Raw genomic sequence first — 24,035 nt, 5'->3', positions numbered from 1 at the left:
TCAGTTGTACAGGATATAAGGCAGTAAGTGCACGCAGTATTAAAGGTGGGCTGACAGATTCAGCTTGAAGGAACAAAATAACCTCTTTGCTGCTAAAAGCTCTGTGAGCAGACTGATGTACATTCAATATACAGCTCAAGTCGGTAGCCTGTTAGCTTAGCTTGACAACTTAAAGGCTCAGGCTTATACTTAATGATAAAGCCAAACAGTAATTTAAGAGTAGCTTCACATAATTTTCTTAAAAAAAAAACTCATCTGTGTTTTGATCGGCCATGCTGCATTTTAAATTTTGACATAAAGACTACATATTAGAACAATAACTGTGCTTTAGAGATGCTGGTGGAGAATTTTATCAGCTCTGGATACATTTCATTTCCCCATTTTTTTGGTATTTATGCTAAGCTAGCTATAGCGGCTTCGTCAGCTGCAAAATGATTGATATTTAACTATAACTTCAGCAGGAGAGTAAGTTGAACTTCTGTTATATCATACGTCTAATATGTATGGGAGTTCAAGGTGCTGTGAGTCAAATGGATCTGTTAAGGTGGTATGTTTAGGATGGCACAAGATGAAGTCAGGTAGCAAACTACACAGAGGTTGAGGAACACTTTCTATCACCTTACCGCAAACGAGTTAACATTGTTGTTATCTTGGATATCAAACAGCATCACAGGGCTTCTGGTGCTTCGTCCATGATGGTCGGCCTCATTTTTTACAAACTGTAACACAAAAAAAGGAATTCAAAATGAAAGCCTTGCACTGCATATCAACGTGCTGCGAATATGATCAAACTCCAGCGTGAGTCAAGTTTCCTGCAGGTGGATATTTCAGCTTCACGGCAGCTTGTCACTGTCCAAACAAAAAAACGTCCAACCAACAGAAGCATCTAACTTGTCAAGCTTGTGCACGGAACAACAACATGCATCTGTACGCTGAAATTTACAGTATAAAAATCAGAACTTATTATTATTGCAGATCAACCCTGGAAATGCAAACACACTTGTCTTACAGCTCTCTGCAGCTAGGAAATCTAAGACTTAATACATAAGCACTCAAACACAGTAAACCATTTGCATATTAGTGGCTCACACACAACACCATGCAGACTTGCATATGTAAGCAAAGTGACCAGTTCAGTTACTGTCTTTAAAACTGAAACCAGCTATTGGCTAAAATCACCTTCAGGTCAGATCTACCAGTTAGTTCTCCACAAAAATGTCTGCGTCAGTACTCAAGAAAATCTACTTTAATGTCTCAAACTGTGGCATAAGCCTGTGTTCCAGAGTGAACTTCAGATGCAACACCACACACCATGCAGAAGATACCTCTGCAGGGCTATTTCGCCTGCTGCCCGGGCCTGCGCGGCCCCTGTCCCCCTCTGCGCCTTCCCCCTCTGTCAATTCCTTCTCCCCCCTCAGCCAGCACTCCAGCACCGGCCCACTGCTGGGGCTCACACTACGTGACACATGTGGGGAGGAAGGAGAGAGCAGGAAGTCCTCCCCTTGAGGCGGGGTAAATGTGAGGGAGGGGGTGGTCGAGTTGGGTCTGGGTGGGTAAGGCGGGGGTAGAGGGGAGGCGGATGGGGAGGCCATGGGGGAGACGCAGTATGGGCTGCCAGTGATGGGAGGCACGGGGCTGGCAGAGAAAGGTGGGGGCAGGTATTCGCCCCAACGGTATGACACAGTGGGCAGTGGTGGCAGCGGAGGAGTGGGAGCCGCAGGGGGACTCCCACCTCCCACAGTCAGGGAGATCCACTCAGAGGAGACAGCATGGACCTCAGGGGACACAGAGCGGCGGGGGGAGCGAGGGAGAGGCAGAGGGGAGGTGGTCAGACGATTACGGTACAGCTTTTTAGGGCATGATGGAGACAGAGAGAGGAAGAGGGGTAAGAGAAAGAAAAAGCAAATGAAAGACAAAATCTCTACACAACACAAATTAAAAGGTGGGCGTCGAGGTGTGTGTAGAAGGAAAATCATTTTTGGATATTAAAAGCACACAGAGGTGGTGGTAAGAGAAATTGCTCAGTGATCAGTGTGTTTGAGTCCCTACCTGTGGTGAAGCATTGGTGCTGCGCTGAGGTGAATGGCTGACAGGTGGATCCGGGTACTCCACCCCGTTTTTGACCCGTGGTCGTTTGTGAACTTCTACATAGGTGACGGGGAAAATGCCTTGACGATTGGTGCCTGAAATTTTGCCCTCATACCAGTTCTCGTCAACTCTGCGAATCAGTGTAATCCTCTCTCCCTGAACACACACAGGCAGATCCACTAATCAGGGTTTTAAAAAATCCTTGTTTGGATTAAAAGAGAAAGGGAATAAAAACCCGCTAGTTAATAGTTTATAATAACTCTTATTAAGTCACACCTTTCTGAAGGACATTTCCACAACTGTGTCCCCAGTGAAGTTAAAGCGGGCGACAGCTTCTCCATATTCCAGCACCTGCACTGGGGCACTTTTCTTTGGCTGTGCTTTCTCTGTGGGGGGGAGGAGCTGTGCAAGCAGACAAAACACCCAAATGTGACCAACCAAGAATATAAAATAGGGCATAAATTGTGAAAAGAATCGATTCTGAAATGCTTTAAAAAAGATATGAACTATGAGTCACAAATAACACACATTAACAGGCAATATACCTCAACATAGCTTCGAGGGAAAATACCAACTCTTCCATGATGTTCACCTTCATACCAGTTCTGATCAACTTGTCGAATGATGTACACAATGTCTCCCTTCTGAAATGGCAGCTCCCTGAAAATACAAAACCAACACACATTTAGAGATTAACCTCTCATAGTGTAACAAGATTGAGACGCTTTGAGGATCACATGGGTGGAATATACAGCATCACTTCACGGTCAAATGGTAGTTTTCTGTGATTGTTACATTTTTTTGGCACTACTTTATTAAAAGTTGAAAAAATTACTTAATATTACTTAAAAATATTACTTAAAATTACTTAATTAAGGTCCACTAGGCAAATATTTAACTCATTGGTGGTGTTATCCTTGCTGCTGCTTTGAGCTTCAATGCATTTATGGTATTTTCTATAAAAAATAAATTCTCATAATTTCCACTTACTTTAGAGTTTCTGCTCTGAAGTCAAAGCGAGCCATGGCGGGCGTTTTCTGTGTAGATATATAAAAACAAAAATAAACGTCTGTGACTGTTACTATTTGGCAGCAGCTACACCAGTGTTATTCTCTGAATCGCACTGAGTGAGTGAAAATTTCCCTGAAGGCTAAATACCTTAAATGCCTCCATCTTTGTTCTTTTTGGCTACTACGCTCTCTGGGCTTTGGCATTTATGTGCACTAAGAAAAGCTTTTCCTGGAATTTGTTGTTAGCTGTAAATCTGCACTGGCCTCTCTGAACATAAATATTCTAGCAATGGGAAGAATGATATGTTTGCGACTGAAAGGATGACTTGACCTCGGGGGCATGCTCAGTTAGAAGCTATTGTGTGTAATGTGCGAAACAGCATGCATGCCCTGCCACTCTGGACGTATAGCTGGTAAACTGAGTCCACTCTGCAACTTGAATCAAAATGTATATGGGAAATATTCCAGTGATAAACAGGTCAAATGTTGCCTTCTATCATGAATTTTTGACCAGGAGTGGAAAAGCCATCTGTGCCTGCAGAGACCTCCCCCCACAGCCTGACTCACAAAGTGACAAAGCATCTGCCGTCTTTCTTCCTGCTTACACAAGGATAAGACACTGCCGTGCATTGTACCTCTATGCCCGATTTCCTTTTCTCTGTGTTATCTGTGATGTTAAGCAGGTCTCCAAAGCGCTCGTTGGTGATGAACTGGTGGTGTGTGGGGACAATGCTCGTGTGTCGCCTCGATGCTGTGTCAGCCTCTTCCTGTTCCCGCTTCAGCCGCCGCTGCTCCTCCAAGATTTTCTGCCAGGAAACCAGACTGAACTGTTTGCACATTCCAGATATGGGTCTCTACTCTTTTATTCACAGATCCTTTGTTAGGCATAACACTCATGTTTCACAATAATCTTTATCAAAGTATTTGTGTTCAGAGGGTTAATTCATGAATTGTGCACTGAGAGGCATCAGTTATGAAAGTCTGGATTAAAGTTGAAGAAAATTCACCTCTTTGTCCCCATGACGCCTCCTCAAAACTTCATCCTGGCTTTCTCCGTGAGCTGGGGAGGAGTCTGAAACAGAAACCGTGAGGCGATTATCCCGTGAAGCGTTCTCACTGACCACCTCAAGGCCAGCTTTCAAACAAAAGAAGATGGTATTGCAGAAAACTCTCAATTTAAGTGAAAAAAAATCTCAAGACAATACAAAAAATATAACCATGCATGATTTAAATAAACATCTTTTATTTTTGCACCACTAAAACAAACAGCACACGCACGTTAAAAAAAGAAAAATCCTGCATGCACGTAGGAATGAACACAGAATGACCCAATGTGTGTTCATGACAAAGAAAAAAAGAAATGCAGGAAAGAAACAATGTAACCTACTGTGTCATGGTCAAAATAAATAAATGTGACATCATGACTTTACTGATGTTGATCGACCAACCAGCATCCACTATTTTACTAAAGAATCCTTTCAGGATTGCTAACACCGCCGTACCACCATAGATGTTTCATTTTGTGTCCGAGTGAGGGCCACAAGAAACAGCTGTTAATGCTTCAGGCTTTCTATCAGATGCTCAGAGTAGCATCTGTTATATGAGATAAGTTAAAGCAGGAAACATCCTGACAGGCTAAGGAATGAAACATGGTAGATGTGGACAGTCCCAAAAAGCAGAGAGGGTACAAAAATGGACACAATAAGACATCAGTTTGAGAAAGCCTTTGCTCTGTTAAATGCCTAAATATCAGAGTCAATTCCTAGAAATGTCGCTTTTACATAGGATGGGCATTTCAATGCAAGGTAATGCATTCAAAGTTTAACATTACATCGCATAATATAATAAAATACTGCTTGTTTTTGATGTAATGCCTATGCAGACCTACGCAGCATGCAAACAACTCAAATCTGATGTCCAGGGATTATATACGTTACCAAAAGCTTCCTGAACCTCCCCTACAGTCACTGAAGTGTTTTGATGCATTTGTGGGACCATACTCATTGACAGTGAAATGGAAGGGCACCGAACAGCACACTCATAATGAAATGGAGAGTTCCCTGTCACTTTGTAAACACACCACACAGACTGGAGATGGAAGGTGGTGGCATTGCTTTGTGGAGAAAAGGGACACAAGGTGAAGATAGAGTCAAGATAAATGAAAGACCACACAGGGAGGGAGGGTGACAAGTGGTGAAGGGATGGAGATAGCCACCTCTGCGGTGAGCTGCCAGCGGCTGCAGTAGGTTCCCGTTGGCGTCCAAGCCCTGCCCGTTACTCAGGTAGCCAGTGTTGTTTTCCTCTCCGTTACTCAGCCTCTCCAGAACCTCCAGGGAGGACAGACGCTGAGGGATGGAAGGTCTGAGCTCAGGCGAGAGACTGATAGGCCTCTGGGTGCCCGCTGGCACCCTGGTGGCTAACAACATCCTCCGAGTCTGATGGGACTGTGGGTTCTTCCGTAACCTGAAGGGAGCGGGGCCCATGAGGAAGAGGTTTCCAGGTAGTGTGGTCTTCTTCTCTGTGGGTGGCTGCTTCTCCTGCTGGTTCGTGGCCTGCTGCCTCTCATGCCTGAGGATAGTGGTAAAGCGGGTGTAGGAAGCTGGGCAAGAGCCTTTGCATTTGCTGGGTTTGAGGAGGAGTTGATTGTTCAAGTGGTGCAGGAGGTGGTGGTGGTGGTGGAGATGGCTGTGTTGCGGAGGAGATGCTGTAAGCATCACTGAGGGGCTCTTTGATTCACTGATGTTTTGGTGATTTAGTTCTGGGGAAATTTCTCTCAGGATTTGTTCAACTTCTGCTTCTGTGTTACAGGGGGATTCAGTTCTGCTGTCATGTCTGTCCTCAGTGGACGAAGCAGCCTCCTCCACCATCACACTTTCTGGTGACATGTCCTCCTCCCCAGAGCTCTTGGCCTCCTGCTCGTCCAGGTTGCAGACATCAGCCTGCGTGTTGTTGGTCACTAAAAGGGACTCTGCTGACACTGCAGAGGCCATGTAGAGGTGGGCAGGGCTGTGGCTGGGGCTGTGGCTGTGGCTAAAGTGCAGGATGGGCAAGGAGGAGGAGCGGCTGGGAGCCGAGGTGGAGCGCTGGATAATCATTTCAAACTCGTTGACCCGTGAGGATACAGTATCCCGTGGAATGCTACCCCCATCATCTGCCTCTGACCTCTCATCCCCGTTGTCCTTTGGTTTTTCAAAAAGCGAGGTCAGGCTACGGACACTGCCGTGTGGGCTGCAGCCGGTCGAGCTGGGCCGCTGGATGTGATGCATGGTCCTGTACAGGCTGGAAAAATCTGATGCGCTTCTCCTAATTGCAGGGGAAACATTTCTGAGACCATCGCCACACTCACTCCCACAGCTGGACCTAGAATCTGAATGTTGGGCCTCCGCTTCAGCACAGTCTGTGTCACATTGCCCCGTGTAGATATCCTCACAGCTGTGGGCCTTCGGGTGCCTGGCATCTTTAGTCCTGCTGTCCTTACTGTTGCCACAGGGTGGCAGCAGTTTGGGCTTAAACTTAGAGGGCAGGATTTGGGGTATGCAGGCTTTGGCAGCAGATAGAGGCTTCTTACTCTTACATTGGTTACCTATTGCATTACTGGCAAGACTCGATCGACTATTTACAGAGGAGCAGGGTGAAATTATATAGCCATTCCCACCTTTATAATCCACTGGCAAGCATGCAGGACAACAGAATAAACAACATATTAGATTACAATGGTCACAGGTTTACACACATACACACTAAAACAGTCAGGCACAGTTCTAAAATAAAGACCAAGTTCCATCAGAAGTTGATGAGAAGAGGAATCAGACTTGATGCACTGTGCATCAAGTAATATATGACTGTTAAAAAGCTAAAAGCTAAAAAACATGGTGCTGCAGCAGGGGATAAAGTTTTACAAAGATAGAACTAGCAGATTCCCCGTTTATCAGTATCACTGCGAACAGCAACATAATGAGTGAAACAGGAAGTATCAAAAGGGTAATATAACGTGAAATGTTATGTGATGTCGGAGGTTATAAAGGACTCACTAAACAGGGACTACAGTAACTGACATTTTAAAAACAAACAAAGAAGAATGCAAAACCTTTCTGTTATCTATTTGTATTCCAGTAAGCAGTAAAATTATCCTCCATTGCGTTATCCTCCTACACAAATCTCCTCTCCTTTTAGCAATTACACAGACGTCTACAGTGATAAATGGCTGCTGGCACCAGTGCTAATACACCGCTCCTCCTACACGGCTGCAACCCCCCCAAACAAAAAAAACAAAAAACCCCCCCAAAACTATTCTGAGTCGACCTGCACAGTGAAAAATGAAAACCTATGAGAAATACTCATGTCAGTTCCTGGCTATACTAAGCTTGTGACAGCACTACAGATGGCACTGGGAAATGACACAACGCTTTCGCATGCTGCGAGCCACTTCTGTAGCATGAGTGACCAATCTGTCGTGTTCGTATCTGCCAGGAAAAACACACGCACTGAGGAAGTTAACTTGATATACTATCCAAGTCATATGGCAAGTAAAGAGTTACCATTCAGCCCACAAAAAAAAGCCCAGAAGGAGGCTCTGTTCTTTGAAACACAAAGATATTTTTTAAATTTTATTTTAAGAGCGCAAGGCAGAAACACATGATGATGAAGTGTTCCTTGCACTTGGTTATGTCTTCGGGCTTGTCTACACTCTACCTTCTGTGTCTTAAATAGAAAGAGACTCTAATGATCAAGGTGGCGCCTCAGGCGGGAGGGTGAAACAGGAGTGTGGTAGTCAGTTGACTGGAGAGCCAAATTTATTTACCACAGTTCAAATGGTTAAAAGTCAACACAAATTGGTCCAGAACAGCAGATGTAAATGGCTCTTCTTTTATAAGATTCCTGTAACAGTCATATTTTATGGAAAATACACCAAACTTTAAGTATTGGTGGGCAGTTTATAATCTGCTTATATCCCTAATGTAATGTACTGACATGTACTGGGTCAAACTGCCTCTTACACTCTTTTTCTTACATCTCTTCTTCTCTCCACCTGAGTGTTTCTCTCTCTAGCCATGTGCGCAGGCATTCCAGCCTCTGACCCCACACTGACAGCTGACTTCCTCATGCCCGCCCACCCTCTGTGTCCTTTCTGTTTATCTCAACCCTGTCTGGCTGGGTTGTGAAGAGCAGAGCTCGTTTTATCTCACGCGTATCTCCTCGTCCATCCCCTCACTGGCCCTTAGCTCCCTGGCGCTGGAACGCTCTGGAGTCTTGCCCTAAGCCTGCCTAGCGACTGGCAGCTCACAACTGGAGCAAGGGTGGGTGGGTGGGGGAGCCCCAAGGTTAGCTTCCATCGACTTAACAAGACAACCTCACTCCCTCCGTGAGTTTTCCAAAGCAGATACAGTACACGCTTGATGAAAACATCCATGGCATTAAAAGCTTCTGGGGGAAATGAATGCTGTGAGGTGATTGGCCAATGCTGTGTGGTCTGGGAGCAAAGGAAAATGTGTGAATTCTGACATAAAAGTAAACAGAAACAGATGTATCCCTGTCTGATGATTTGAATGGTCCAGCATCACCGCCTCTAACTGATTGGTTCTGTCTCGGCAGGAGAAGCCTTTAAAGGCCGGCTGAACTGTCTACCATGTCCACATACATAAACATACACACACCTGCTTTTTTTACTGGCCACATATGTGAAGTAGCTGCTATCCTACCTTTAGAGGAGGAGGAGCTGCCGGGGCGCTTGTTTAGAGCCCGTAGACCTTGCAAGGGAATATCGCCGCCCTCTAGGACACTCTTGTAAACATGACGGTCACATTCTGGAGCCACAGGCTCATCAGTAGATGATCCTCTGTCCTTCTCCACCTCGCTGTGTCCAGACTTGCTTGAGGAGCTAGACAGCAAATCACAGGAACGCAGACAGCTAATTAAACACAGTCAATTTCGTTCAGCAAGAGCTGTTGTTGAATGTTTTTATGATAGCCAAAGGCACACAAATTGGGTAATGGGCTGCCATATGGTTCTTATTTAGCATATCTTGAGGTAATTCCTGTCTTTGCAGACTTGTGGGAGACGAAATAACCAGAAACAGAAAAAAGCTAAACGAGAGAGGGAGAGAGAAAGGCTGAATTTGGAGGCTGATGTTGAGAGAAGACACTGGCTACAACAGATATCTTGGCATTCTAGAGAGGCCAGCAGCAGAGATTTCTATAAATATTCTCCGAACATTCCCACATGGTACATCAGCCCCTGCCATGCACCTGTAAGACTCTCAGGTTAACTCTCTTTCCCATGCTGTCATGTGTTACTCATGTTGCTTCTCTCTCTGTACAAACAATCCTCCCGTTTAAAGAGACGTAGTCGCCAATAACATCTTGGTAATATAAAAACCCATTCAAACCATAGTGTTTAACATCTGCAGTGCTGCCAAGCCAAAGTTTTACATACTTGCGAATACCTCAACAAGAAGCTCTTTCATAGCTGTCAGAGAAAAAAAAAAAAAAGTGCGCTGCTGGCTATACAGAGCCATTAAAATCACGTTGGCTCTACTTTACTTGCAAGAATTCACATAAACGGTCTCCAGGAAATGTACAGTACAGGAGCCATGCCAGATTTAGAAGAAGAAGAATCTCCAGGGAAGGTTCAAGGAAAATCAGACACCACTGTGACGCTTTAAAAGCAGCAACACTTCCTGCAGGTTAAAAACAGTAACACATTTATCTGGAATGATGAGGATTTCCATGAAATGCAAGTCACTGTGTACGTACTGCTCCATCATGACAAATTTCTCTTTTGTACGTTCATTAGATCAGTTTTAATGAATCTATTTCTGAGAGAATAAGACGCACTCCCATGTGCTGTGCTGCCTCAAAACATACACAAATTTGCTTAGCGTGAGCCTAATGATGCTATTTGGGCAACACACAGCTCTTGAAAAGTCTTCAACTTCAGACAGAGTCAAAAAAAAAAAAAAAAAAAAAAAAAGAGGACTGCCATAAACATATGTGCCTTTGAAGGAAGTCAGTTTATGAGCTGAGGTTTCCCTTGAAAACCTTTGGGTGAGTGAAATTCCACTCGGCTTTCATCAACCACTTCTTCCTTTCAAATTAACAGCAAATCAGTGGATTAAAAAGCCGGGGTACGAATGTCTTTTGCAAATGCTTGGCCATGATGACATAATGATTGTAGCAGATGGAAACTTCTGGACTGTAAGCGCATGACAGTGACTATTACTCATACTTAAATTCCTAACATTTTATTACACAAACAGAAAAGACAGCATGCCAGTATCACCAGACAAAATTAAAATGATCAAAAGCTTTGTCCTAATGTGAGCTAACGTCAACTCTCATAATCCAGTTGCTCATCCTAGTTCTGTGCACACATTGGAAGGGACATAACGGTTTTCTGAGTTATGCAGCAGCTGGGCAAGTTCCCTCTATCCCAGTGACATCCAGGTTGCTGTCTTTAAATAAATCCCCACATAGCAGCCATGTCTCGACACCACAACCACCACCCCCGTAAAAAAGAAATACGGACAGAGGACACACTGTTCTGGTGGCTTTTTGCCTTATTAACAGGATCTCCTCAGGAAGCAGGAGTCTCCCGGTTGTAGGCGGGCGACCTCACCAGGGTGGAGAAATCTCTCATTGATATTTATACCCATAAGATGACTTAAATAATAATCTACACACTGGAAGGAGGACGCACAAACATTAAAATAAGGAGGAGAGGCATCGACTTACTACTGCTGCAGGTCGGAGGCTGTTTCCAAGGGGCTGAAAGAGGGGGCACTCTGCAACAAACCAAACAAAGAAGTCATTGATAGATCCACAGGAAGGTCTCCTCCAGCTAGAATAGAGGCAGCAGCATTAGCTGTGGCCAGATTCTCTCTTCTCCTCCTCTCTGTCGTTCACTCGCTGCTCTGCCGTTTCTGTCTCGAGCACCCGGGTTTCAGAGCTTCTCTGGTCTGGCTTGGCATGGAGGAGCAAGCGTGTGTTTTGGCCTGCATGCAAGTTGGAGAAACAAGCGGCAGTAAAGAGAGTGGAAGGGAGGGGGGCGGTGGGTGGGCGTGCATCGGTCAGGGGGCGCCCATGCGTGGAGGGGGCTGTCACAGGCTCAGCCAATGAACTGCTGTCTCCCGGTGAAGCCATCTCTTTTGTCTGATATTGGGTCGCTCTCATTATCACTGGACCAGACCGAGGGACAATTAACCAGCTGGTGGTGCAAGAAGGCCAAATTACGCACACACACACACACACACACACACACACACATATATACACGCTCAATATTCAAGCTCACACACTTGTCAAAGAAAAAAAAAAGCACTGAAACAACATATTATAAAAGAAACAGGTAATTATGTTATAAAGACAGAGAGCAAAAACAAAAGAAACACCACGTGAAGCACAAAGCGAGTGAAATGTTTAAATAAATGTAAGAGTAGCTGTTTTTAGTAGCTGCTGTTATGTCCAAAACATATGGGTGTGGGTGTATTGGGGGGGGGATCATTCATGCAGCATGGTTGCACCAACATTTTGAATAGTTTACAGCAGACTAATTTTAGCACACTGTTTCTGTTGCTTTCCTCTTTTCGGACGTCACAGCAGGCAAAAATAACAGACGTGACACGGGCACTATGAATAAGAGCACAAGTGTTGTTTGCAAATACGATTGCACAATCCCTACCCCAGCCAGCCCGGCCTTGCTGTTAATGCCACATCCACTTCCCCGTGGCACGACCTAGCGTCCGCTTCCCACACCAACGACCAGACAAGGAACATTCTGAACAGCTCATTTGCCACAACATGCCTTTACACTTAGTTGCCAGGGCAGAAGGATCATTAATAACCTTTCAGAATAAGTGCCTGTCTTTATAAGAACGGCATATCGGGCTGGCAGGTCTATAGTCTGATCTATTTATAAAGCTAAATGTTCCATGTAGACTTGGGGAACACACAAGTGTCACTGAATTATCAGTGGCTCTTCCTTGCTCCACCACATCTTGTATCCCCCCCTTGTATCTGATAGGAAGAAGATGGTGTCCTCTGACACCCCAGGGTAATTGGGCTTACACACACACGCACACACACAGCATCAGTGGAAAGTAAACAGGAAACAAGCACGGGGCTTATCTGGAGTAAATGAATGGAATCTTAATCTGGTTATTTACAAGATGCCTGATTAGTGTCAGTTTATGTAAACTTTTCTTTATATAAAAGGTGGAAACTGGTCATTTTCAAACTAATCCGACACTGAAATCACTTAACATCAATTATTTTGTGACAGCTGACTAATGCTTTTATCCAGCTTGTAAAATAAACGTGGAAAAAAGAAGATTGTTTGACAGGAAGAGACATGCATAAAGGATGAAACTACATGTTGTGACAAGGGTCCAATGCTCTATATGGACATGGATATAAGCCTCTGTGAGTCAGTGGAACACCAATGACAGTATTTCTGCAGAATTTCATGTGTATGTTTCCTAACAGGTGTCCCCGTTTACTCAGAGCTCAGACTCCTGTAGGCAGCGTTCATTTTCAAAATAGCGATCGTGAGTGGGTCATGGTAACACGAATCCCATTCTTTCCAGCCCCTTGTTTTCTGTTGATATGCTCTCATGAAAACAAACAGCTTCCCCATTGTGAATGGCCTGTTATAGCCCTCCACGCCCCTCTTCTCTCCTCCTCTAAATGCTTAAAGGTAAAGGTTAAGTGTATAACATAGGTTAAATATGAAAGCACAATGAGCTGGCTGGCTTACGGAGTTGCCTCCTTTAGAATATGTCAGGTGATAGGGGGAGGCTCTATGTAACTCGGCGCTGAGACAGTGTGGCAGCAGCCCTCACGCCAGCATATGCTCGACAGATGGAGTCACCATGTCAGTTACAGGGGGCCAAAATGCTCTTCCTGACCAGAGATACGTGTGGAATTCCAGTTCCCGCAAGACATGTGTATCGATGAGCCAGTGCTTGACCACGACTGCCACTGGATGCATTTTCCGGCTCTTGTTGAACCTTGAATTTGTGACTATTAATCAAGAGGGCCATCACTGCAATCATACACAGGTCACTCTTACTTAGTGACTAGAAGTGGCCACTAGTGGACAAGTAACGATTTGAAAGTAGAATTTACACAAAGCCTTGTTGTATAAAAAGGGACTTCAAATTGTTTTAAACCATCCATCCATCCATCCATCCATCCATCCATCCATCCATCCATCCATTCGCTTCCGCTTATCCTTTTCAGGGTCGCGGGGGGCGCTGGAGCCTATCCCAGCTGTCATAGGGCGAGAGGCAGGGTACACCCTGGACAGGTCGCCAGTCTGTCGCAGGGCCATTCCTTGTTTTAAACCAAGGAATCAAAAACCTTTTATTATATTTAGGAACATTTTTCCTAATAATATAAAATGACTTAAAAGTTCTTCTTAGAGGTTCTTCTTGTCAGCACTCTAGGAGTAGTAAAAAGAGAGAGAACTAACTGAAGACAATTGAGATTTTTAGAGACTTCCTTCCATATCTCTAATCCAGTAATACCAAGTGACTGCTGATATGTCAATCAAACTCCAATGAGCCAGTGTGTCTGGCTGGCCCTTTAAGGTCAAATGCTGTGCATACCAGGTGCAGCTTTAGAAGTGACTTTGACATTAAACAGGAGCCAGTCATCAAGCCGAGCTCATCTGGCAAACATCCAGGCTGCCATGAGATAGAGACGGCCGCCTCCACCGCTAAACCTCCTCCACATATACACAAACCCGGAACAGGAGAGCCTGCCTCTACGTCTGGCTGATGCTAGGACATGATCTCATGCCGTAGCCAGTGGTGCCACCTCATATGATCCAGGGTGTGTCTCTGACTGACAGAGAGCGAGGAGAATCAACATCTGTTTGTGTGAAGCCAGCGCTACACTTGTCTGGTGCCAACTAATGCCCGAGGCATGGATTTGTCATGACACTGTATACTGCTTCATCACTGCCTGCACGCCTTTGGTAAAGATAGCAGACAAACAGCAATTATTATCTGAAGTGGCTGGGATTATCTTGGAACCTGATGCTCGTTTGGACTGCAGCCTCTCCAAGTGAAGAGTGACTTCTGTCTGAATCAGCCAGTCCAGGCCTCTGGCTTATGACATGTATGCTAGTTGGCAGGATGCACATCAAAGGATTTCTCTTGGGTTCTGAGATTAAGACATTGAAGAACAGGGTGCTTCCACAAAACATCAAAAGATCCCAATCAATAATCAGAACTTTTAAACACTATTAATCGAAATTGCACATGGATAAAGGCCACTGTTTTCTGCTGTCTGAATAGAATATGCTCACTCTGCCTCACAGGTGCAAATAAAAACTGAAATGCTCGTTTTTTGTTAAAAGAGGAACAAAAATAGATTGTTTCTATTTTAGATGCACCTGAGGAAAAAGTCCTGTGTATGATATGATAATAAAGGATGACAGTAGCTATATAAAGTCCTTTGGAAAGTTTGATCCTGATTGGTAATTATACATGTTGATTATTTTTAGAAATTTAAAAGCGAATATAAAAAGCTAAGAGGAGTGAACAGAGACGGACTAAAGCTTATCAGTCATCGGTATTATTAATCCACATTGATGTGACACATGACAGTAATTTTAGTATAAGAGGAAAGAAAAAGTCCTCTCACACATTACCATATAACTGTTTTAATATAGGACGATCAGGGAAAAAAATAAAAGAGGGATGAGAAACTGACGTAGTCCTTACAGACATACAGTTTGTTTAGACAATATTTGAACATGGATGTTATCACATGCAATAGAAATATAATACAACATGCTGTCAAGTCTGAAGACAGCAGTCACTTACCGCTTTGTCAAACTCCATCTCTGAAAAGAATTTATACCAAGGCTCATTCTCTAAATCTACATCTTCTGGACTTACATCCTGAGTCTAGGGGCATGGTAACAAGAGGAGGAGAAAGACAAAGAGAAGACAGTTCAGACAGCACAGAATATACACACCGAGGAAATGAGCCCATAACATTGACTTGACTGAGCCAGTTTCTAACCAACAGGACAATTTTCAAGCAACGCTGTAGGTGCTCTCAAATAAATTAAAGATATGATTTGTATTGTTTTGAAGTTGATATTTGAATAGTTCAGGAAAGATCTTAGAAGGCTACTAATTTACTTTCTTGGTAAGCAGAAAATGAGAAGATTGTTATAAAGCAATAGCTAGCAGACAGGTCACTTAGCTTAGCACAAAGGCGGGAAACAGACAGTAAGAGACCCCAGGAAACTGCTGTTTAAAAAGTAAAGAAGTCATTTCTGACACTTTAAATTCAGTGAACACAAGTGTAACAAGTTATTTCGTTTCATAAGTGTTAGCAGGGCTGCTGTTTCTCTCATTTTCATCCTTTGTGCTATGCTAACCTGCTAGCTTTAGCTAGATATTTTGACAAATGGAGTGGTATACATCTTGTCATTTAAAGGCTTGGCAAAAAACAATTCAACAGGTTGCCCAAAATGTCAAATTATGCCTTCAACAATACAATACTCACATACACAAACTGTATGTACAACTACAAGCAGCGATGTTTTCCCTGTCTGCACTGTAAAGCTATGGTCCAGTTTAGAGAGAAAACACTGAGAAATACAAAGAGGATATTTTACAGGAAAATGACTTTAACTCTGAGTGTTATTTACTCATTTATTTAACCACTGAAGCATATTGTTAGCCTCTGCTGAATGTCTAAATGCAACTTTGCATCTTTTCAAATACAATAGACTATGTGCACTTAGCATACGCTACTTCCGGTGTGGAAACTCCTGTGGGGAGCTTTGTTTCCGGTGTCCTATTCGTGCCTTGTTTATGGTTCAAAACAAGTTTAGCAAATGAATGAATCAAGCGGCGATTTACATTTCTATAGATGTCTTGGGCATTTACCCAATATATCTGTAAATGATGTTCATCGACTTGTCGATGTTTTTTCCCCCACGCCTCAGAGCAAAAGAGAAAAGGGATTCAAATTTTATATTTCTCAGTATCTGTAAACAGCGGTCCCTCGTTTATCACGGGTGTTATGTTCTAAAAATAACCAGCGATAGGTGAAATCAAGTAGCCAATTTTATTTTTTGACGGTGCAAAACGTTTCGTCGACATCGTTGACATACAGTACTGCACTTCGGAGTCACACTGCTAGCGATCGATGCAGCGATTCTGTACTGTACAGGAGAGACGTCACGGAGGAGATCGTCTGCAGCGATCAGGACGCAGGACACAATGTGACGTAAAAAAAACAAAAGCATGCAAACTTGCACTAAAAATCAGCAAAACAGCGAGGTGAAAGGTGAACCGCGTTATAGCGAGAGACCACTGTAATTTTTAAGGTAAGTCACAACATACCCTTCGTAAATACTAATGTATAGAAACCCTTACCAGCAATCATTCATTTTTTGTGTGGCTTTTTTTCACGGTTTGTTGACATGCTGTGTAGGTCTGTACTTGACTAGCTGATATCGACATAAAGGGGAAACATCTGGTTTGACTATTCTTCACCTGTAGTTTGAATGCTGAACATTTTCCTGTTTAAATCATAAGACCAGTCACTATACAGAGATGTGCTTCTGAATGTGGACGATGTGTCTTCTGATTTTGTAATGCAGTTCTGCTTGTGTTGAGTGATGTAAACAACTGATCGATCTAAACTCTTTAAACGTCAAAGTTGATCATTAGATTTTTTATGACACAACAGTGGTGAGTGTTCCCACCTTCTGCTCTTTGTAACTCAACGCGATCTTTCCATTTTCGAGTTTTGGACATGATTGTGGAGTATATCTTCGCAGTAGCGATTGACCGCAAAGTAAAGCTACCGGAAATGTACAACCCCACATCCGGTCTCAAACCAGGAAGTTAGCATTTTCTCGTGCACAGGGTCTACTACTTTAGAAGGGAGAAAGGAAAAACACTTTCAGCGACCAAAGATAACACACTATCTATAAAATACAAATGGATATAAAACTGTCCTTTAAGCCTTTTACCGGCACAAAGCTGTTATTTAATAAGAACTACATATCAATTTTAATCTAATCTAATTAACAAGCAGATACATAATGTCCAACAATACATGCATACTCATTCTTGATCCGCAGAAATGTAGTCATATATGGAGAACAACACAACTTTGTGTAACATGAATGGACTGAAAGGAAAATGACCACCTCCATTAACAAGCGCATTCTTCTATTATAACAATTTGAGCTTGTAATTAAAAACAACAGAGCTCATTATTTTACCCCTGTCCCGGGATGAATTGGAGCACACTCCTAATGAATGCACTGGTTGGCACTGCATTCATTAGGAGAATCAGGCTAGATCTTGCCTAAAAACATCTACTAGTTTGATGTAAATGGGCTTCAGACAGCAATTACATAACCAACTAAGTACTTCATTACAATACCGAATATTCCCATGTCCTCAATATTATGTAAGAGGGAAATATAAAAACAGCCACCTGAATCTTATGAGACACAAAAGATAACTCTCAAGGACACTGAGTAATGCTGCATCATTTCCTCATCACAAAGTGTCCAGGTGAGAAATGAACATAAGACAGAGAGCATTGCATTTCCTCTCTAGTAAACACACAGGATCAATGTTTAGTGTCTGTGCAGGGACTCTCGGGATGCTCTCACGAGCCGATTCAGCCCAATAACCTTAAACTGAACACAGGAAGACAATGGCTATCCTTGTAAGTGATACTACTCCGCTTGCTTCCAAACAGGATCGTCTGTCACCGCAACAGGACACCCTTAAGGAATGTAGTGGCTACACATACGTCGCCTGCCGAGCCGTTAGTGAAGCTGCCACTCAGGAGCTTAGACACAGTGGAGGTGGTGGGGGTGCGGGGGTCGCATGATGGGTGGAGTGTGGAATAGCTCACACGACATGAAAACACAAAGGCAGAGAGAGGAAGGGAAAGAGAGAGGGCGGGGGAGAAACAGGCAGGAGGCTAGCATACCGTTCTCTCCAGCTTCAGCACCGATGATTTCCCCGGCTCGTACTCAAAGATGCTCTTGGGCTCGGCGCGGTACTTCCTGGTGTCTACCTTTTTATCTGGGGGCTCCCACTCATTCCTGTGAAGAGAGGCGGGAATTGGGGAAGGGTGGGGTGTGAGATCGAAGACAGCCAATCCTTATCAAGTAGTCTCCATAGCAACCAGCACAGGCTAAGATATCTTTTTTTTTTACGATTCATATATGACGTCCGCCCTCATTATGCCTGCCTCCCTGTCCTCCTCCTCTGCGTCTAATGATGATAGGACAGAAAATTCAATTCACAGTTGAGCCAAATGAGTAATTTGATTAGATAAACTAGATTGGACCTGGTAACAAAAAACAGAGCGCAGCATTTCCTGGGAGAATTTCTTAACAGACAGTCAAGTATAAAATGACTATTCAGAAAAACAGAAAAAAAAATAGGGCAAACAAAAAGCATGCCCTCTTTGATGAGCATCAAGAACAACGCGGGACGTTTCAGCAGCACTGATAACGACGCGTTTAGGAGCGCAGGGCTTCATCCACAAACACCAAGGAACAAGGAAGGTCAGTCCTCAACATGTCATCTGCAGCTTTTGTGGGCAACACTTTATCCTCTATCACCTGTCTGCCTTCATCACTCCATCACTCACGTCTCTGAGCGCAGAGGCAGGCCTTTGTCTGTGCTGACATGCGGTGTGGAAGGTTGACACTAATCATACTTCAAGCAAAAAACTAGAGGACACAGTGGTGGAAGCCAATGGGAACAAAGCATGCTTAGATTTTCAAAGTCAGGGAATAAATAGATTTTTTTGCTCCACTACAGTAAGCCCTGCTTATCTACACTTACTAACTCTGTAGGTAAACACAGGCAGTATTTCAGTATTTGAAGTATTCCGAACTGTGAACAGCTTCTTCTTCTAACAAACACAAACAGAACTGTGCTGTGTGTTAAGTATCAAAGCAAACATCTTCTCTTTGGACTGGGGCAGATGGAAGATGCTGACCTTTTGGCAGAGGGTTTGAGGGAAGACGACCGCATTGGCACTGGCATCGAGCAGCCTCTTGAATCAACCTCATTCTCACTTTTTGAGCGTGGGACTGCTCTCACTGGAAATAGGAACATAAATACCTCAATACTTGCACTGTGTAAATAGTGCCTCCAAATTTAGAACATTATTTTGGTTGAACTCCTACAGCTACTTATCCCAGACTCACCATCTTCCAAGTAACCAAAGGGGGTAGGACCATCATCTGAAAGAGGAAAGTACAGCAATAAAAAGTGATTTATTATTAATTTTATCTCTTGCTGTCTTTCTTACTTAAAAAGCAATGAATATAGCACAGTATTAAATAATTCAGAAGACACTGAAGACACTCTTTTCCTGCTTTTTCCCTTGCCTCACACCTTCCATTAGACCAAACACAGGCAAAGAGTGTCAAATCAAAGCACTTCAAGGGAAGCATTACTGAGCTAAAAGGGGATCCAAGCATCGATGAGCACTGAGGGTCTGACTGAGTAATGCACTGTAGAGCCACAGAGCCAGAACTGTCACAGTCAGAGAGCTCTGGTAAGAGTCACAGCTACACATCTACGTTGATCACTGAGCATCTCCTTTCATTTGACCTAAAACCTTGCTGTGGTGGCTAGATGTGCAAATCCAAAACCAAAACTATGAGCCAGACTCTACCTTAACCATCTAGTGCTTCAACCTAAACACTGGTTAGTAGAGTATTATTATGAGATCTTGCATAGATTCAACTCTGGGTAGCAGACTAAAAACCTTAATGTAGGACTACAGCAGCACCTAGTGGTGGAAATAATGCAAAAGATGCCTTATTGCAGAAAAGTCAGAATAAGCATCTACAAAATATTAAAAAAAAAGATTACAGCCTGAAATTTGTAGTAATAGATGGTTAACAGAAAAAAAAGAACATGACAATATTATTACATTTTTCTGATATAAAAGGAAAAATACACTTGAAGGCGTCGTGCATCATCCATGCATCAACTGGAAATAGTATATTATTCAGGGGATGATCATAACACTTCAGTAGATGAGATAACCTTTTCTTTAATCAATGATTGTTTCAATAATTGTAATAAAACTCAGAATTTAGTTATTTTTATTTCACTCCTGAAGTAGGATTTTTTGATAATTATGCATAAAAAGTATCACTCATTATATAATTTTGTTATTTACACCTGTCGTTTTCCTACTGTGTTATGCCACAGCATACAGTATTGTCCAAAAGTGTTGTGCCACCCCTCATTTCTTCATATTGTTCTTTAAGTAGCTTTGAGGAATAGTTCTCCGTGTATTCTTTTTCACTTCAGTCCAGTTCTGTCATGAACCGGCTGTGTGGAGGCAGATGAGGACCCAAACGCAAAACTCACAGAGGCAGGAACTGAACTCAAAATCACTGCTTTATTGCAGGTTTCACACTAAACTGGGAATACTAACAGAAGACCGTGGGAACACAGAAAAACACACAGGTTCAGGGAGAAGACATTGACGACACGACACTGACCTGATGGAGACATGCACATAAATACACAGAGGGTTAACGAGGGAAGTGGGAGCACACGGGGAACACAGCTGACACAGATAATCATAACGAGACAGGGCAGGAGCGAACACAACATGACGCATACTGACGAGAGACTGTCAAAGTAAAACAGGAAGTACACAGAGGTTCAGACAGGAGGAGAGAGAGCACGGGGAGAACACAGACATAACAGGCTGGGGAAAACATGGAATAAAACACAAGGAGAGACGAGGGCTCACAGATACACAGGGGCACACAGGAGGTAACCAAATAAGGAACATCTTAACTAAATAACCTAGGAACCAAGGCATAAATGTAGTGCCTCTTCACCTCACTGTACAATACCTTGTGCAATACTTTTTGTAAATAGTCAACAGTGCAATAGACTCAATACTTGAAATGTGCAATTCACTTGTATTTTTATTTTTTTATTCCTATTTATTCTATTTATCCCCTTTGTATATTTTATTTATATTTGTTTCTGTATTTATATATGTGTGTGTGTGTGTGTGTGTGTGTGTGTATATATATATATATATATATATATAACAATTCTGTAACTGTAACTTCGGTCGTTGCTGTGCTTTTTTTGGAAATCGAATTTCCCAGAGGAACCCACCCGAGGGATTAATAAAGTTCTATCTTATCTTATCTTAAATAGGGAACAAAATACAAAAACACATAAAAACTAAGAATACTGGGCCAACATGGCCCAGGACCATGACAAGTTCTTGTACCTGACCATTTTCAGAGAAATGTTGTTTTAAGCCACACTAACCTATGAATCATTTAAGCACCAGGCGCCTAACAAGGGCTGAACCTGTGTTGTTTTTACAAATGACAAACGACTCAGCAAAGAATCAATTTTTAAACTGCATTTTTAGTCACTTTGTTACCAGCAGCGTGTCTCGGCATTGCAGCATGTCCTTAAAAAAATGTGAGGAAATTGGAAAAATTGAGGACAAAAGAAAAAAAAAAAGCCCAAAAAGCTACATACAGCAAACGAACAGCATCTGAAAGTCATGTACTTAAGAAATTGGAAAAAATCCAGCAAAGATCTGACACAGGACCTAAGAGGTGCATCCGGCCCTTAACTTGATCCATCTACCTTTCATTGAAGCCTCATCAGAAATGGTCTTTGTGGAAGAGCGAGTATCAAGAAGCCATTCTTAAGGAAGAAAAGGATAAGATATGTCAAATTACACAAAACCTGGACTGGAAATCAGTGGCTACAGGTCTTACAGAGTAATGAATACAAATGTGAAATTCGTGGTTCATTAGTATGTACAGGAGAGGTCAGGAGAGAGGGACAACAGTGAGTCTTTACAGACATCTGTAAAACATAACGGAGGCTCTGTCATGGTTTGGTGTTGCATTTCAGTTGGGATACTGAAGATGAAAATCGATGAAATTATATACACAGAAAAGCATCATCAGATTTTGGTTTACAATGCAATATGTCTGTGAAGGTTCTCAGTCATCCAGGTCATCGTAGTCAAAGGAGCTTGCAAAGAAAAGCGTCTGGACTTCTTTAAGTTGCTTGAAGATGTTTCACCTCCCATCCGAGAAGCTTCTTCAGTTTTAAGGTCAAATGGCGGAGAGTCCCAGATTTAAACCCAGTGGGAGTTTCCCCCCACAGAGGGACAAAAGGACCCCCTGATGATCCTCTAATCACCTGTGTTATATGTAAAATTGTATTTATTTAAATTTTTACTTTTTAATTATTTTACTTGCATTTTTTAAATCACTTTTATATTTAAATATATTTAAATGTTCATTTGCTATTTATCTAGGGATTGAAGAGTAACGCAATTTCTATTCTCCGTATGTCCTGTACATGTGGAAGAATCGACAAATAAAGTTGACTTTGACTTTGACTTTGACTTTGACCTGAGCCAAGGTGTGAAACTGGGTGTGGGTCCCAATCAGCCAGGGTTTCAGGGGAGCTCATTGTGAAACCTGGCCCCACCTTATCATGCGATTTCCTGAGGTCAGATGGCCCAGGATGTGAGTGGGCGTTAAGTCGTCTGGAGAGGGATCTCAAAACTGGATTATAGATGGCAGACAGTTGGTGTCGTAAACCCCCGCCTCTGTTCAAAGATGGTCGCTCACAGTGGACATAGATGGCTTCTTTCACTCCTCTTTCAAACCATCTGTCCTCTCTGTCCAAAATGTGAACATTGGCTTCGAAGAGCCACCTCCACAGGCCAAGACTCAGCAGTCCATCTGCATCTTAAGGATAAAGGACGCTCTTTTGAGGATACCAATGTTCTGCCATTTGACCTTAGAACTGAAAAAGCTTCTCGGATGAGAGGTGAAACGTCTTCAAGCAACTTAAAGAAGACCAGACACTTTTCTTTGCAAGCTCCTTTTACAATGCAATAACATCTAGAATGCATCTGATTGGCAACAGCTTTGTTTTTCAGCATGACAGTGATCACAAACACACTGCCAATGCAGTAAAAGCACACCTGGGCAGAAAAAAACACACAATCAGGAACACATTCAATCGTGGATTGGCCTCCCCAATGCCTGGACCTCAACATTACTGAATCCATGTGGGATCATCTTGACTGAGAACAGAACAAAAGGCAGCCAGAATCCAAAGAAGAGCTGTGACTGAGCTTCAAGAAGCCCGGAGAACTATTATTAAAGAGTACTTACAGAAATTACTAGAAAACTTCGCAAAAAGAGTTCAGGCTGTGTTGAAAAATAAAGGTGGTCAAACCAAATAGTGACTTTCAAGTTTGTTAGAACTGTACAAACTCTATTTTTTCCTTATATATTCTACACTTCCACGAAACAAGGGGTGGCACCAGACTTTTGCACAGTATTAGATGCAAACAGATTCGTTCTGTGATCAGGAGTTCTGCACGAACCTTGCGGTGTATTTAAAGATTACTGTAATAGTGACTGTTAAGAAACACATGTCAGAAAAGATTACATTAAAGCCTTTCTGCATCTTCGAGCTCGGTCGTTTCGAGGCGAGTAGGTACTAGCGCAAAGATTAAACACAGCTGAAGTATTTAAGAGGGTCCAAGATGGCTGCAGATTAGTAAAGCCAACGAGAGTGGAGTTACTGCCATCAGATACCTTTCGATTTCACCTGAATCTCATAGCTCTCAGGGAATATGTAGGTGGGACGGTAAGGGTTTTCCTCAATAGGCTCTATGCACAATGATGGAGAGACAGAGGACAGCATGACATAACACAGAGACACATATATAAAGACACACAGGGACAGAAACAGACCAGGCAAAACTGATCAAACAGAGAAACAACACAGAGTAGAAAAAAAGAAACGACTTACCAGGTATTTTGTGAATCTGTTTGAACATTGTCTTATACCAGTCTTTGGACTTTTCAGTGTTCTGAAATTACAGTGTGGGA

General features: G+C 42.9%; 1 protein-coding gene across 9 annotated transcripts in view; it reads right to left on the bottom strand.

The window, feature by feature from the left end:
* The window catches only part of sorbs1 (sorbin and SH3 domain containing 1), a 42,582-nt gene that overhangs the window by 4,214 nt on the left and 14,333 nt on the right, over positions 1-24,035 (bottom strand). For 3 of the 9 annotated variants that reach the window (XR_013901118.1, XM_080288241.1, XM_080288244.1), the window contains exons 8-24: positions 23,956-24,016; positions 23,739-23,813; positions 19,314-19,349; positions 19,103-19,205; positions 18,080-18,194; positions 14,926-15,009; positions 10,829-10,878; positions 8,798-8,976; positions 5,314-6,765; positions 4,106-4,170; positions 3,734-3,904; positions 3,079-3,125; positions 2,634-2,748; positions 2,365-2,490; positions 2,050-2,244; positions 1,326-1,847; positions 624-719 (exon numbers count right to left, since the gene is read on the bottom strand). Coding sequence is in view for 8 of the 9 variants with exons in the window: in XM_080288241.1 (XP_080144367.1) it covers positions 624-719; positions 1,326-1,847; positions 2,050-2,244; positions 2,365-2,490; positions 2,634-2,748; positions 3,079-3,125; positions 3,734-3,904; positions 4,106-4,170; positions 5,314-6,765; positions 8,798-8,976; positions 10,829-10,878; positions 14,926-15,009; positions 18,080-18,194; positions 19,103-19,205; positions 19,314-19,349; positions 23,739-23,813; positions 23,956-24,016 (3,492 nt within the window). In the remaining variant the exon portion in view is untranslated. Of the gene's footprint in view, positions 1-623; positions 720-1,325; positions 1,848-2,049; positions 2,245-2,364; positions 2,491-2,633; positions 2,749-3,078; positions 3,126-3,733; positions 3,905-4,105; positions 4,171-5,313; positions 6,766-8,797; positions 8,977-10,828; positions 10,879-14,925; positions 15,010-18,079; positions 18,195-19,102; positions 19,206-19,313; positions 19,350-21,753; positions 22,160-23,738; positions 23,814-23,955; positions 24,017-24,035 lie in introns of those variants that run through there. The other 6 variants (XM_080288245.1, XM_080288246.1, XM_080288243.1 and 3 more) reach the window with 5 other exon arrangements.

The sequence above is a fragment of the Astatotilapia calliptera genome, chromosome 13, assembly GCF_964374335.1.
Source record: "Astatotilapia calliptera chromosome 13, fAstCal68.1, whole genome shotgun sequence".
Lineage (NCBI taxonomy): Eukaryota > Metazoa > Chordata > Actinopteri > Cichliformes > Cichlidae > Astatotilapia > Astatotilapia calliptera.
Note: the sequence above shows the minus strand (reverse complement) of the source record. Positions and strands in the feature narration are given on the sequence as shown.